Source organism: Marmota marmota, unplaced genomic scaffold (assembly GCF_001458135.2).
Source record: "Marmota marmota marmota unplaced genomic scaffold, marMar, whole genome shotgun sequence".
In the NCBI taxonomy this organism is placed as follows: domain Eukaryota; kingdom Metazoa; phylum Chordata; class Mammalia; order Rodentia; family Sciuridae; genus Marmota; species Marmota marmota.
The window spans coordinates 40,607,868-40,624,363 of record NW_025999977.1 but is presented as its reverse complement, the minus strand read 5'-3'; the positions used below and the strand labels follow the sequence as shown (position 1 = coordinate 40,624,363).

The window sequence follows — 16,496 nt, the reverse complement described above, 5'->3', positions numbered from 1 at the left end:
CTGGCTCCTCTTCCTACACCTGGGGCAGGCTTCCTAACCTCTCGGTGCCTGGACAGGGTTGGTCCTGGGATAACTAGTAGGTCAGGGCCAAGACCATCAGCTCGCCAGAACCTGAGGTGGGAGCTGGAAGGGGCAGGAGAAGGAACTGGCCTGGTCAGTGTGCAGCCTCCTCTTCACCGGCTCTAAACGTGAGGGCTTCCTCAGGCCTGCACTGGCCATCACGGTGGACACAAAGACACTCTGGGCCTGGAAACTCGAAACCTGAGTCACACCATGCCACACTCATCGTGTTTACAGAAAGCAAGATCATTATTTACAGGAACAGAAACATTGAGCTAATTGACTTTTAAAGACGTCAAATTCAGCAGACAAAAAGAACACCAAACTGTGTGGAAAAGGTTGTGGTCCCCGCCACCCTCTGTACCCAGGACCTTCTCTCACCTGGCTGTCCACGGACCCACAGACCCTCCTGACATTAACAAGCCCACTTTTTCCACGGAGGAACCCAAGTTAAGAAAATAAAACTTTCTTCCCAGACCACACAAACCCCTGAGCCAAGTTATATCAGTCCCTGGAGATCCCTGGGGCCCCATTCCCCATGCCTATTCCAAGGAAGGGTTCTGGGCAATGTGAGTCACACAGCTCCGTCCCTGGGACGCAGAGGACACCCACCCACTCCGGCCCCCACCTTCTAGCAAGCCTCTCTTGCTTCTTTGGGGAAGCAAGCTTTCTGCTTAGTCCAGGATTAGAAAGATGCAGAGGGGAACATTAGTTGTAGGTTTAAGTTGCCCTAAACTAGTCTTAGGGACCGCAACCAGGTCAGTGATGAAGCTGTTAACAATTGGTGACAAAGGGAGAAAAATACAAACAAAAAAGAGATGCATTTGGAATGAATCGTTCTTATTTCTGGGGTGAGATGCTTCTTACATTTTTGTTTTAAAATGAATATTTTTAAAAAATGAAATAATGGTGATGGTGGATAACATATTATTTTTTTTAGTGTCCTTGGCAAAATTGAAGGTTGGTATTTCTAGTCCCTCCTTGAAATAAACATTTTTTTTTTTTAAAGTAAAATGTCAGGGACACACTGTGGTAAATGACAAAGAGAATAAGACCAAGCCCCAGAGGCAGAACCACACACTCCAAGGGTGAGAAGGGTCCTGAGGCATCTCGTCCCATCTCCGTTTGGTACAAGTATGTGCCTGAACCTCCCTGCCAAGGGACTGACTGGCCTTCTTTGGTTCTCTTCAGTGACAGGGAGCTCACTCCCTCTGCACAGCTCTGGTGGTTACAAAGTGTCCCTTGCATAGCTGAGAAACCTGCACCATGCTGGGACCTGGACCAATGCCTGAGGCCTAGAGGAGGCCTCTCCTCCTCCAAGGGCAGCCTGCAGTAACACCCACCCTGCCCACCCAGTCTTCCTGGGCTGGCATCTGCTTGCTCCTTTGATCCCTGTACCCCAGTCATTCCTCTTATGGAACATCTTGGACTAACAAGTGAATTCAAGCCCAGTTTCTCCACTCCTGGCCCATGCCTGGCCCCCCAGTTCTCAAGATGTGGCAGTGGCTTGGGGTCCTCAATTCATGAGACAACTCTGGCTGCTCCAGACCATCTGCGAAAGCAACAGATAAACCACAGTGGGGGAGGGGGAAAGCAACATACAAAAAAAGTCCATTCAATCCCACTCGTTATCAGCATATCTGCTTAGAAAAAAGTCCAGAAGGAAATAAGCCAAAATGGCCATGGCCACCATCCCTTGAGGTGAGTTAATGGATGACTTTTATCTCATTTTTTGCTTTGCTGTGTTTTCCAGTTTTTCTACAACAAGCGTTATAAAGTAGAATAAAATAATGTCCACTTAGAGGTTCAAATTTAAAAAGTAAAGTTAAAATCCTGTAGCCCAGGACCCAACTTCTCAATTTCTCTCCAATGAACAAAGTTGGGGAGGGGGGCTGGTGCTCCAGAAAAAGGCTCTGGGCCCAGCCCTGTGGGGACGACCTTGCCCCATCTGCCCTTCTCCAGCCTTGCGGTCCTCCACCCTCCATGGGCTCCCGACCCTGGCCTGAGGGAGGAGTGGGTGAGGAGCATGAAGGAGATGTAAAGACAAGGCTCGTCCTGCCCCCGCAGGTCTCCTGCTTAGCACATGGTGGACTTGCCGAGGAAGTGTAACGTCCATGGAACGTCATAGACCCAGCCCTCCTGACCCTAGGCCAGGGCTCGCTCCTTTGGGGGCACAGAACAGAGTCTCTGGGCCACACTGGGACAAAACTATTGCTGGACCAGGGTCTGCTGAAGTGAGTCAGCCCCCAGGACAGGTCTTTCTCCCGGGACCCCAAGGCACAAGGTCAATGCTTCGCCAAGGCCCAAGTAGAAGTGGAGGCTCCCGGGTCAGAGTCCTGCCTGCTTCCCCATGAGCAGAGGTGGCCTTGGGTCTGTCCTCCTGTGGCCACAGGTGAGTCATCCTTCTGGGGCCTCAGGTTTCCATGGGTAAAATTAGGGTGGGGAGCACCCTGTGTTCAGTGGACAGTGGCTGGACTGGGTGGACTTGGAGTTTCTTTCCAGTCTTAATATTCAGGTGATGGTGGAAACAGAGCCTGGCACTGACCCATCGGGTGGGCAGATGCTTGCTCTCCAGTCCTGCCTCTCTGGTGGCCCTGAGCCCCAGGTCCTAGCAGATGTCCAGGTCTAACTCATGGTGCTAGACATGGGTGTCGAGCACAGGTGTGTGGGAGTGGGGTTGTGGAATTGAGTATGGGGTGCTCCAAAGATGCACGTCCTGTTTCGTTTCTGGTGAACGCACATTCTTCAGTGGTTTGGCTTTTCTGGGGATTCTAAGTTTCACTTCACCCCAGCTTTTCCCAGCTACCCCCCAACTATCCCCTCTTTCTCAGTTCTTTGAACTTCTCCATTCCGACCTCCATTTGAATCTCCAGTTTTGTGTTCTTCTATCTCTGTCTCTGTCCTAGAGCCAGGCCTGTCACTTAGGAGCCTGAGTGTAGCCATTGGCTGAATGACTACGTGTGTCCCCACTCCACGTCCTTCTTTCAGGAGCCAGCCTACTGCTCCTGGGTCCCTGCACCCTCAGCAATCAGAACCTGTGTCGTTCCAGACAGAAAGGGAGATGGGCTCTCATTGTACAATGACAAACTCAAATCATTATTCTGCCAAGATCCGAATGACAAATTGGGAAGTCCGAGAGCGCTGTGATTTGTTAACCTGCCATCGCTTCTCGCAAGGTACACGTTTTAATTAAATCCCAGGAGTGATTTGGGAGTCCTTCCACTGTGCCCCCTGGGGCTCCACTGGGCTGCCCTGGGGAAAGAGTAGGGCCTCTTCGTAATGGAGACGAAGGCTCCAAAAATTGTTCCTAAAGGATTGGGAGGTGGGGCGAGTGCTGGCAGCTCCTGCAAACACTGCCAGCCGGGGTGCAAGGAGCCTTAGCAGCACTTGGAGACTCCCAGCCACCCCACCACTCCACCATTTTATACGAGAGGAAACCAAGGAAGTGCTTTGCCTAGGATGCACCCATAGCAAGGGCTGTGTGTGTGTGTGTGTGTGTGTGTGTGTGTGTGTGTCCATCCTGGGTGTATGAAACGTAGGATTCAGCCCAGGAAAAGTGGGGAAAGTCAGAAGAGGATATGACTCACCCCTTTATTTAATAGGAACCTCTGGCTCAGGGAGGATGACTAAGTTGAGGGAGAGAAGCAGAGGGTGGCAAGAGCAAAAATGCCAATGTCCTCCTTTTCTCTAGTCACACCTGGAGAGGGAAGTAGTCTGATGGGGAGGTCAGTCCTGGCTCCAAGTTTTGCTCTCCTGTCTTTTGAGGGAAGAACCTGAGAAAATTCTAGATTCCTCCAGAAAAGCCCTAGTCCACTGCAGTGGCCTGAGCAGAAAAGGAGAAGGGCTGGGCAGCGCTGGGCAGAGGGCCTGAGGTGGTACCTGGGCTGCCCAAGGCCTCACAGTCCTGCATAGATCCCGATCTGCCCACTCACCCCACTTGGGGGCACAAAGGATAGCCAAGGGAAATTGCTGGTGTGGGGGTCAAGTCCACAAGGGGTGGGGCAGGAGCTGAGGCTTTTAGGGAATCCCGGACAGGCCTGGAGGTTGGTGAGCAGGGCCAGCCAGAGCCTCCAGCAGAGGCCACCACCTTCCAACTGTGGGACTTGGCAGGTCTCACATTCTGTCTGACTCATCTGAGACATGACAAGGTCAGCACCCCGGTCCCACTCCAGGGCTGATGAGGTGGGGAGCATAGGTGCAGGTGAGACGTGTTTGGAAGCCACATCCTGCTGGGCCCTCTGCCTGGAGATCCCACAGCCCCTCAAGCAAGGCTGCCAGCTGACCCTAGCATCAAGGGCCATCTTGCCCCCCGCCCACTTCAGTCCCTCAGAGGTCCCTGTGACACCACCTCCCTCCTGGACTCACCCTCAGGGCCGGCAGGGAGCTGACCTGGTCCATGGTCAGTGTGGCCTCTTTGTAGTACTTGCCTGCAGGGCAGAGCTTCAAGAAGGTGTCATGGATACTGGAGAGAGAGAGGTGACAGGCATGTGACCATTGGGCAGAAAAGGCAATTAGCAGGCCCCCTCCTGTCTCCTTGCTCTCTGGGAGAAGTGACATAGAAAGGGCAGCAATGGATCTTTCCATCCCAGAGACACCTCTGAGCCCACCCATGTGCCCAGCATGTCTTTGGGGGTGTTAGCTGAGCAGAGCATGAGGGAAGGTGAGCCGTAGTGTTCTGCGACCTGGGACACACTCCGCGGTATTAGTTCTGGTGGGCCTTCTGTTATGACTTGGTCTAGTCCCTCAGGTAGAGATGAAGACACCAGGGTCCCCTTCTTCTGGCCATCGCCCACCCCATCCTCAGCATATGATGGGCATGGGCAGGCCAGGGGTAGAACCTGTCAACCACACAGCACACAAGCCCACTGGGTGGCAAGCACCAGACCACAGCATAGATCGTCCCTATCACCCACCTCTCTGTATGTAGGCCCCAGGCCAGTCCAGGGGACTTTGCTTGTAGGTGACAGGCAGAGGGTGAAGCGGAACTCTGCCCTAGGCTAAGAGAGGATGACCCCTGGTCCTTTGTCCCTCTCATCCCATCCTGGACCATTAGTCCTCATCACTAAGCAGGCCCTTGGGCCTGTAGGAACAGTGACCAAGGCAGCTTATAGAGAGAAAAGGGTAGCAGCCTGGACCCAGGAGGACTGGACACCAGATCCTGCACTGCCCCAGTAGGACTGTGTGACCTGGGGCAACTTACTTAACCCTTCTGAGCCTTAGCTTCATCTTCTGGAAAAGGGGCAATTAATCACCTCTTTCAAGGGCTATGGTGCACATTCAATGTGAATGAGAGAAAGGGCTAGGGTTGTGTGTGTGGTAGACGGGGAAACCACAGGCTGCTTAAAAGCACATTCTCTATAGCCAGACAGACCTAAGTTCAAATCCTGACTCTGCCACTTTATAGCTCTGAGAGCTTGAGGAAGCTTCTGGACCCACCTGAGCCTCTGTCTCCTCATCTCTTCATTGGGGTAAGGAGTTCCCCTCCCACATTTATAGGGATTGATGGGAGAGGAATGTGGAATGTCAGCCTCGCACCTGGCACCTGAGGGGGCCTGCGGTACATGGGGCCTCAGAGGAGACCCTGAGCCATCTGCTGCCCATCTGTGTTCTTTTCCTGTTCTCCAGGTGTCCCCATGCCCTCTGGCCCTACAGAACCCCAAATTAGACTGTGATAATAGGAGCCGTCTAGCCCAAGCTGGGCCTGGTCTCTGGACTCCCTTATGGTCCCTTTGTGCTTCAAAATTACCCTTCTCTCCTCTGCTTCTTTCCTGCTCCTCTCCTCTCCCAGTACATTTCTGATCTCACCTGAGTGCTAGGAGACAAGTAATCTGAGCAGACGAATTCACACCCAGGAGTGAGTGACCGATAGCCCCCTCATGACATTCCTGGGGCACACGGTTTATAAACTCAAATGAACCTTTGATCGGTGGGACTCAGGACACATGACCAAGTGAAGAATTTGGAGAGTTATTTTATGGAGATTCAGGGGGGAGAGCAGGAGGCCTTCCCAGGACCCACCAGAAGGGGAACACGGAGCCACCTCTGCCCTCCTCCAGCCACTCCTCTGTCACAGCTTACTGAACAGAAAAGCATCCTCTAGATCCTGTACCAATTGCTCCCCCTCACCCCCCACTTCCTTACCCCCTGGATTCTAGCAGGCATTGGACCAAGAGAAACCCCAGCAGAGGTTGGGAGGTGAGAAAGAGAGGTCAGGATTCATCCTCCCCTCCCTCCCAGCCTCAACCCTACTCTGGCTGTATCCATGTTCCTTCTGCCAAGGACCAAGTGACCAGTTGCCACTACTCTAAGTCCTCGGCTGGGTGCCTCAGGCCCAGGGGTGGTGATGGCTAGTGTCTGGATGTCAACTCCACCCCCAAAAGGCACCTTAAATCATCCTCGAAACCTCCAGCCAGGTGCCACCTGCTCCTGCTGGGGTCCTGACAGACGAGGCAGGCAGACCCATTCAGATCCTCTCCCACCGGCTGTGTGACCAGAGGTGAGTTTTGGGAACTCTCTGGGCAGACAGATGTTCCAAGCTTGACTGCAGTGGTGAGGCGGTCTCCTTCAATGGCTTTGGGCTGACTCTGGGGAGGGCCTGACAAGTGGAGCTGGGGCAGGGCTGTGAGTATCTGTGGAGAGCATCCTGCTCCTGCTGACCTTGCAAGGGACCCTGAGCCGTGACCAGAGGCTCTGCCCAAGTTTGGGAGGGAGCTGAAAAGCAGGGTGTCAGACTGAGAGACACTCTCCTCAAATGAGTTGGAACAAGAGGTGGGTGGCCAGGTCAACAAGGAGGGAAGGACAGCCATCACTGCTGGGACCCTAGTGGCCTCTAAGGGACAGGGGCAGTGGGAGAGGTGGGCTTCTGTCAAAAGGAGTATTTTGCTGCTGATATTGTTAGAATTGCCAGTGTGGGGTGATCATAAAAAGCAGGCCAACTTTCAGTAAGTTTTACTAATTAAAAATAAACTCCCCCCTGTGACCCTGCATGTTCCAACTGTACTCAGAGCGATGGCTCTCACACTCCCCAGCGTGGGGTGCAGCTTGGGGTGCCCACAGCACTGCCAAACCTCATGGAGGTTTCTCATTTTGCATGTCAATCTTGCAAGGCAGGGACGATTATTTCCTTTACAGATGAGGAAACAGAAGGCCAAGGAGGTAAAATCGTTTGCCTAAGGTCATATGGTGGAAAGGCCAGGGCTGCTACTCCAAAATGTTTTCTTCCCAGGAGCCCAGAGAAGGGGGCATGGGATGGACCACTGAAGGAAAGAGAAGGGGCCCGCTGCCATGGCCCCCCGTGCTTAATGTGCTAGGCACCCTCGAACACACCGCCTCATTGAATCTCCCAAAAGACCCATGTGGGAGCAGCGTACAGGTTAAAAATCCCATGGGTGGGTAAACTGAGGATGCACAGAGGATGTACAGCCCAAGGTCATACAACTGGGAAGATACAGAGGGGAGCTGGGCCCTCCAGCTGCTCTGTTCACCTCCAAAGGATCCACCCTCTCTCCCCAGGTGAGAGGAGAGGCTCCTGGGATGGGAGGACTGGAGAGAGGGCCCTGAGCCCCTTCAGGCCTTCCCAGGCTGCCACATGGGCTGGCTGCCCACGGATGAATCGCGGCTGCATCTCAGCTGCCACAAAATGTTCTTCTCCTCCAAATATGGATCAGCCTGCTCCAAATGGAACTCTGAATTAATCACTAATGGACTCAGAAGTCAAAGCCATTTGAAAAACTCACACATTCAGCCTGCCAGCGGTCAAGCAGCCCAGGCCGGGCTCCCTCCGCACTTAGCTCAGAGGCAGGGAAGGGCTGTCTGCGGCTCAGGGGCTGGCTCCACCGCTGGCCCTCCATGTGACCTTGACCACTGAGCCCCTCAGGCCTCAGTTTCCCCTCAATACAATGAAAGCCTCAGTGACACCGTGACAGACGCCCCTCTCCCTCGCGCTCCCTCCAGTTTCGGCATCTATGGCTCTCAGTTTCTGGACCACCCTCTTGCCTCTGAGACCCTTAGTTTAGTATTTCTCAATGTGGTCCCTCTTAGACTCATGGAGGGAGCTTGTAAAAGGATCCAAGCCCACCAGCCTCCAAGATTCTCATTCCAGGCCAGCACAGAGCCCAAGCATCTGCAGATTCTATAAGCTTCCCAGGGTTTACTGTGCCTGCAAGACCAAGAACACAGATTCATTCAGCTCGAGCCCCAATTTCCTCTTCTCTGGTCCTTCCCTGGGCTCAGTTCTCTGGGATTCTCCCCACCCCATGGATCAACAGTTCCTTGATCTGTGGTACAGCTTGCAGATACTTGATAAATGGCCCTTCTTTAGTCTAAAAATGTGGCTTTTAGTCCCCCCATCTGCTATTTCCAAGCTGTGTGTACTTGGTCAAGTCTCTGCTTCTCTGAGCCACTGTGCAGAAAGGAATACCATGATAATAGTGGCTGCCACTCAGTGATGAGCCTTGTGCAGGCCTTGCACACACAATGACACAGATTTAATCACCTCCTTCCAAATGATGACTCTATGAGATTAGGTGCTCTGACTCTCATCTGAGGCTCAGGGAGGGTAAGACACTCACCACAGACACACAGCTGGGAAGGGGTAGAGTTGAGCCTCAAACTCAGGCTTTTAGCTTCCAGGAAGTAAACCTGCAACACTCCACCTGTTGACCAGGTGCTCCGGGAGAAGTCAGGAATACCAGGACAGGGTCAGACAGGGCCAGGACAGGGCTTGGAGACTGTAAAGATTTAGGAACCTCCAGGGTGCTAAGAAGAAGGGGTGGCCTCATAGGGGATAGGAGTGTAGCTCAGTGGTAGAGTACTTGCCCCAGATATGAAGGTCCGTGGGTTTGTTCCCCAGGACCACCACCAAAATAGAAAAGTTGAATTTTGGGGCTGGGAGTGTAGCTCAGTGGCAGAACACTTGTCTAGCATGTACAAGTCCCTGGGTTGGTTTGATTCCAGCACTGGAAAGGAAGGAAGACCTGCCAACCTGGTGACTGGGTTGTCCTGGGCTGGGCTAGGAGCAAAGCTTCAGACCCCAGACCAAACCCACAGTCAATCCAAGAAGGCAGCAGGAGAGATCCCTTGGTGATGTCCCAAGAGTCCAGCCTGAGCCAGGCTGACCGGACCCCAGCCACAAAGGTCTGGACTAGATCAGGCTGAGCCCTGCCCATGAAGCCACATGTGCTCTCAATGGGACTTGGAGGTTCTGGCCACAGTCTCTTGGGCCTTAGCCCCAAAGAGGCATCTGGGAGTTGGGGTTTTGGGGACAGCTGATTAAACAGAGTCAGATGCAGCTGCCTGAAGCTTAGGCAGAAAGGGAGGTGGCCCCTTCAGAGATCAAAACCTGAGGAAGAAAAGTCCCACAGCCAGGACGTTTAGAGCAGAGAGTCCCTTTTTGGAGAGCCAAGCCCCAGCAGCTGTGGTCTGCTCCTCCCAGCAGGTATCATCTGCAGATCTGGTGACCTGGCCTTTATGTCCTTACAGAAGTCACAGATAAGGAGGTAGAAAAATGTTAGCTACCTCCCCACAAAGGTTATTTCTACCCATCGGTTTCTTGGACAGTTTTGTTCAACCCTCCATCCAACTGTACTAACATTCAGGCCACATTTCTCTGTCACATTCATAGGAAAATCATGACATGTCATCAGAAGCCACATAGGAATGTTATTCAAAAGTGACAGCTTGGGTCTGGCCTACCCTGACCTTGGTAGCCCACGTTGGCCTTTTTCTCTCCTGGGCATCATTTCCTGAGTCCCTGCCCTGAAGCTGGGCATCCATGTCAAAGCTGCTCCCCTCACAGACAACGCACTCACACTAAGCCTGTGTGCAGGACCCTGGGCACCTCCCAGGGCTACCCTTGCCTATGTGTGTCCTTCCAGGGATGATTTCCTTCCCAGTGTATATGTAGGAACAGCTCTTATTTCACAAGTCTAGCTTACCAAAGTCACACGGTTACATAGGTTAAAACACAAGCAGTACTCTAAAGCTTACAATTAAAATTACTAATGCTCAGTACCCTACCCGACACCTCCTCACTACCCCTGCCCTCCAGAGGCAGCATTTTATGAACAGTTTGCTATTTCTTAGTTCTGTTTGGTTTTGGAGGTGTTGGGATTCAAACCTAAGGCCTCGCAAGTGCTAAATACTCTACCAATACTGCCATTTATCAATATTTTTATTGTAGATATTATCCTGTGACATCCTATTATAAAAAAGTATTTCTTTCCCTATATATAATTTTCCTTCCCCTAGCCTCCCAGTATAAAACAATTTGCCTGAATCAATATTCAGTGTTTAGGGGCTGGGGACATAGCTCAGTTGGTAGAGTGCTTGCCTTGCATGCACAAGACCCTGAGTTCGATCCCCAGCACCACAAAAAAAGAAAATCAGTGTTTATATTATTATTAATATATGTATTATTCAAACATTGCTCACAGCTAAGTTCCATAGCACAACATGATTACATTTTCTTTTTTTTTTCAAGGCCTTTTGTTTTTCCCAGAGTTACTAATGACTTTGTTTTTCTTTTGCTTAAATTTCAGTGTGTCTATCATTATTTCATTTGTCCCCAAGCGTTTTTCCCTCCCAGTACTGAGGATTAAACCCAGGGACAAGTGTAAAGCTACCACTGAACCACAGCCCAATCCCTTTCCTTTTTTTCTCTTCTTTTCTTTCTTTCTTTCTTTTTTTGGACACAAGTTCTCACTAAATTTCTCATGCTGGCCTTGAACTCTTAACCTTGGCCTCCCAAGTAGCTGACATTATTATAGGTTTGTGCTACCACACTCAGATTCATCCCCAAACTTTCTGCAGAACTATAGTTTCTCTCAACATAGTTATAATATCAACATTGGTAGATTCATTTTGTTTTCTTGGGGTACTACTACTGGCACCTGACTCCTTGGTTCTAATCTGGATAATTGCCTTCCAACCCCACTGATCATCACTGTCCTTTGGCTTCCCTGCACTATCATGATGGTAATGCATTTTGCCTTCCTTTATGTTGAAATCCTTTGTTTCCTGAATTCTAATGTCTTTTTTTCCTTGGCTTACTTACTAGTTTGAATGGAGCACAACTTCCAAAAGCTTTCTCAAAGAAGGTCTATAAAACATCTTTTTCAAAATCTCCATGTCAAAAATATTGTTATTCCACCTTCACTTGGGTTCACAGTTTAGCTGATTCTAGGCTGGAAAAATTTTCTTAGAATTTTGAAGGTGTTTAGGCACTGCCTTCCAACATAAGTCCAAAGTTACTCTGGTTCCAGATGCACCGTATCAATCAACGTTTCCTCCTCTATGAAAGACCTTCACATTATCTCTGGCATTCTGAAATGTCATGATGACTGACTTAGTTGGTGTAGGCCATCTTTTATTCCTTCTGCCATACCTGGAGTCCCCTGGTTTTCCTTTCAGGCTTACAGCGAGACTCTGAAGGCCAGGCAGACGCTCCCCCTGCTCACGTGCCTGGTGGTCCTCAGTCAGCAGCCTGTGTGGCTCTCTCTTAAGAGAGTGAGCTCCTGTTTTCCCCTGTGGTAGGACAGGGCTGCCATGTGGGTTGCAGGGTGAGAAATGAATTCAATGCAACTTTCAATCTACCTGTTTTCACCTGACCCTGGCATCCGGGAATTCAGAGGTTCCTGAGACTCTGGGTTCTTGATTCTGTCACCCCAACCCCTTCAGGCAATTCTCTTTCAGTTTTCCCTCAGTTAAGTCTGGATCATGGGTCATCTGCTTTGAACTTTTCAAACTTTTTTTGACCTCTCTCATCTACTGTTATCACTTGTTTTCCTTTTATCCTCATAGGTTTTGGTTTTTTTCCTTTGAGAAACAGAAGATGCTGTATTTTCCATGTTAACTTGAAGCTCTCTGAATTTTGCTTTCTTAATTTAATTGGAGACAGCTCTGTATCAAACATCCTGCTCCTCCTCCTTTTCTCTAAGGATGGTGTCCCATGATGCACTATATTAGTACTTTGTCACCTGGGTCCTCTTGATGCAAGGGTAATGCCAGGTGGAATGTCATTCCCATTTTGAACCAGAACACTTGAGCGTCTCCAGCCTTGCTGGTTTGCCTCCATTCCTCAGAGCTTTTGACAGCTGCTGCACAACCTCAGCTGTCCCCTGCCTGTGATCTCCTGGGTCTGGAGCCGCCCTTGGTTGAAAGCCACAGAGATCTCTCTAGTATCACCCCACCAACTTGGAGTTTCTGACCCCCGTGTGCTTGTCTCATCTGTCTTATTTAAAGGTGTCCAATATGGAGACACAGAAGCAAGGTAGAAGTTGACCCCTCTGCCTTCCACTCTGCCTTCCTTAAGCAGTGGCAGTCCCACACCATGCCAGCATTGGCCCTTGCATGGTCTCCATGGCCCTGAAAGGTGGGAGCCTCCTAGGAGGCAGAGGGGACAGGTATGGGCCCCTTTTGCTCAGGAATGGAGCCAAAAGAAGGGATGGGCCAGAAAAAGCTTAGAGAGATGCTCATTGGAGAAGTTTGGGCTGAAGTGGAGCCTTCCTTGGCAGCCAGGGGAAGGTCAAACTGCACCCTTCTCATGGGAAGAGATCACAACAGGGCTGGAAAGAGGCTGGAAACAGGATCTGAACAAAGGCCACCTCAAGGCCTGGGTGAGCAGCTCAGAAGTGGGTTCCCTAGGGATGGATTGCTTCCAAGGACCTTTTTCAGGGTCAGTGCAGAACAAAGGCAAGGGGAGGGGCCTTATCCACCAGAGAAAATCCCTCTCTCCTTTCCTCTCTCTCATCAGATCCTTACCTTCCAAAGATGCCACTCAAAAACCCCGGGGGATGGAAGGAGGAGCAGCTGGGTCACACTCCATTGCCCAGAGGACAAGCCCGTGCAACCCCTGGGAGGTCTATCACTTTTTTAAATGACCTACCCTTTGCCTATCAGCTCTGTGCTTACGAATGTCTTCTGAGGACTGACTCTCACCTGTTGGATATTTATATATAAATGCTTAATATAGAATTATTTGTAAAACTGGAAACTATAAACAACTTGTGTCCATAACAGGGGGGTTGGCAATGAATTATGGTTCATCTACACGAGGGAATGATTCATGGCCATTAAAAAAGAATGAGGCAGATCTCTATGTGCTTTCTGTAAAACTGGCCAAGAGGAAAACTTCAACAACAACCACCAAAAAAGGTGCAGAACAGTATGAATGAGATGAATACTACAGGACGCATGGGGTAAAACCGTTGAAGGACATGTGCATGGAAAATTCTGGAAACCTGGGGGAGAAACTGCTGGTAACTGGGGCTGTGTCAGGGAGAACAACTGGGAGGAGGAAATGGAAACACTTGTTTTTTCATTGGGGATTTTTATCCTATTTAAATTTTCTAGCCATGCTCACAATATTATTTCCTTTCATTTTATTTTTATTCATGTATTACTTTCTAGAAAATATCAATAAAGGTTCTATGGGTAGGAGAATATGGGTCTTTGGGGCATTTGTGATGCTTTTTGTATTTGAAAAAAGCATGCAAATATTGTTTTCAAAAGGGAAATAACCCAGCCCTGTGACTGCCCCTGGTCTCCACAGCTCTGCTACCTGGCCACCCCTCATCCCTATTTGTACTTGGAGAGGCTTATGCTTATGGCCACCAGGCTGGACATGGTGCCTAGGGAGGGTTAGCTCAAGCAGAGAAAACAGAGGGATCAAGAGGGAACAGGCTGGGGTTTAAATGGTCTCCTCATTCCCACCTCCCCCAATTCCCACCCACCCCCAAATGTCTGTTATCCCTCTAACAGGTTTTGTTGAGCACCTGGCTTTGGCCAAGCATGTCCACACTTCTCATCATATCCACTCTCACCACAGTCCCATGCTAGGTGGCACTTGCCACATCTCCATGCAGGATAATGGTGGCCCTGGCCAGGAGGCTTCCACGCTGGGCAGGGATCTGTGTGAGAACAGGGCCCGACCTCTCATCCCACGCCCACTGCCTCCATGGTGTCTGGCACATAAGGGGCCCCGGAGGAGAGGCTCGGGCAGGACAGGGAGGGGGATGCACCCCAGTTCACACAGCCCATAGACGGCCAGAATGGGTTTTAGCCCTCCACTTCTTAAGTCCTTTTCTCATTTTCTTCATTGTCCCACGGAGGCGCTGACAGCTCTGTGATCCTACAGAACTGCTGCCTTGGGTGGCGGCAAAAGCCCTGAAGTCCGATGTCTGTCCATTCAGGGCTTGGGTCTGTCCCTCCCTGTCTGTCCCAGCTGCAGTCCAGGGCCATGTGGCTCTGAGCAGGAATCACACTTAGAACAAAAGGCTGGACAAAGGCAAGATCCCAGCTCAGGGGAAGGGAAAGGCGAACAGGGGCCTCTACTCACCACAGAATTTCATTTCTGGTCAGGAAGGTCAGGGCCTGCAAAACATCAGAGATGTGGCCGGTCACTCAGTCCAGCCCCTCCTGGCCCCCTGGGGAGTGGAGAGCTTTGGAGCAGGGAAAGAAAAGCCTAATCTCTCATTCCACTGCTGGGGACATGGAGGCACTACAGCCCAAGGTAACAGACACCTGATGTGGTGGCAGAGGCTGAGGTGGTGCCTTTCTCTCCTCCTTGCAGACCTAGAGAGGGGATCAGAGACATGGCCCAAATCCTGGGCTCTGGAGCAGGAGATGGGGGGGGGGGCTGCAGAACTGGCTCATGCCACATGGACGCAGGTTTAGCAAAGGCAAGAGCCACCTTCCCGCCTGGTAAACTCTAGCATCTCAGGAAAGAGTTCTCCATTATCCCACCTGCTCTGGGAAGCTCCCACCTCTGACCAGAACTCGCGTCTCCCCACCTGGTACTCTTCCAGGTCCTCCCAATGCATCTGGTATCTCAAACACTGTCCCATGCCAACCTCAGCCTTCTCTCTGCCAGCAGTAGAACCTTGGCCCCAAGGTCTCACCAGCTGGTACCACCAGTTGATCTGGTTGCCATAGTGACCCAAGTTCCACCTTCTGACCCCAGGTTGGCACAGAGACAGGTTCTTTAGGTTCCCCAGGATAATAGAACCTAGATCTCGAGATCCACACTGTTATTGGCTCTGGAGTCAACCCACCTGGGTTCAAATCTTAAATCTGCCACCTGGTGACCATGTAACATGGGGTAAGCTACTTAGTGTCCTAAAGTGAAGATGATAATTAGAGATTGCTGTGCGGGTTAGTTGAGTTAATACAGATACCATACCTGGCACATAGTAAGTGCTCAATAAATGTTACAGCCAGGTCCCAGTACTGTGCCAGGCATGGGATACAGAGAATAAGGATCTTCCATGCCATCAGTCAGGTCCCTGCAAGAACAGAGGCCACATTCAAATTAGGATGACAGGAAGAGTTTCTAATAAAGGAACTCTGCACTGAGGTGAGATGAAGGTGTAGGAAGTCACCCAGGATCTTTCAGAATCCTGGGGGTCCTGACAACAGAGTTGTCACCAGCTCTGGCCCAATAGCTCGTAGAAGAAACACCCCAGGTCACTCTCTCTTCTTCCTCTGATCTCCTGAGGCAGGGAGTCAAGATCAGGACTGGGAAAAACCGAGAAAATGACCGTACAGCCATCAACGTGGAAGTTTAGGAGGGTCCTTCCGAAGCCACCTCCCCTCCTCTGCCTCCTGGGTGGTCTGAACAGCCACCCTCCAGGACAGGTGCTGTTTCCCTGGCCTGGGACAGATCCTCCCCCATGCTGTCCTAGGTGAAGAGCCCAGGGACTTTCTGGTGCAGATAATCTGTGTTTCTAGAAACGCAGCTGCACCCTGTCCCCAGAGACAGCCTGGCAGGAGAAGCCTGGAGCTCTCGCGTTCCTTCATTTCCTCAACAGACACCAGTCCAAGTATCCACAAGGTGCCCAGGACTCCACTTGACCCTGGGGAGCGCCGACGGCACACCCACATCCCGAGCACGTGCGTATACCCTGGCGATGGAGGCAGAGGACACGGAGGTAACAGTGCAGAGATGTGAGAATGTGGAAGAGGAGACACTGTGGGCAGAGGGCATTCCAATAGCTGTACACGGTGGTTGAGGACAAGGACTTTGAAATATGAAAGGCCCGGCTGCATCTCTCTTTGCTGCGTCTCCTTTCTGCACCAGTCTGAGAAAATCCTAAAGCCACTCCAGACCTCGATCCCTCCACCTGCAAAATGGGACTAATGAATCCATACTTTATAATTACTGCAAGAATGAAATAAAATGATGTAGGTAAAACTCTTTTTTAACAAGATACTGTGCATGTTGAGAACTCAATGAAGGGCAAATCACATTATTTTTCTAAAGGTTGGGCATGGGAGGAAGAGCAGGACTTCAGCAGGCAAAACCAGCAACTAAATCCCCTCTCCCACTAAACCCTGCCATTTACTGAGCAGCTCCTATCTGCCAGGCTTGTGTGCAGAAGCTGGCTCTATTTATGAGACAGCAGCTCTGGGAAATTGGTGGGGTATCCTTGATCCTTTGA

General features: G+C 50.9%; 1 protein-coding gene across 3 annotated transcripts in view; it reads right to left on the bottom strand.

Moving 5' to 3' along the window:
• Cib4 (calcium and integrin binding family member 4) overlaps nt 1-16,169 on the bottom strand; it is a 51,555-nt gene extending 35,386 nt beyond the window's left edge. The window contains exons 1-3 of one of the 3 annotated variants that reach the window (XR_007348149.1): nt 15,239-16,169; nt 14,396-14,430; nt 4,426-4,522 (exon numbers count right to left, since the gene is read on the bottom strand). Coding sequence is in view for 2 of the 3 variants with exons in the window: in XM_015479489.2 (XP_015334975.1) it covers nt 4,426-4,522; nt 14,396-14,430; nt 14,850-14,903 (186 nt within the window). In the remaining variant the exon portion in view is untranslated. Of the gene's footprint in view, nt 1-4,425; nt 4,523-14,395; nt 14,431-14,849; nt 14,904-15,238 lie in introns of those variants that run through there. The other 2 variants (XM_048804682.1, XM_015479489.2) reach the window with 2 other exon arrangements.
• Nucleotides 16,170-16,496: the final 327 nt, after the last annotated feature.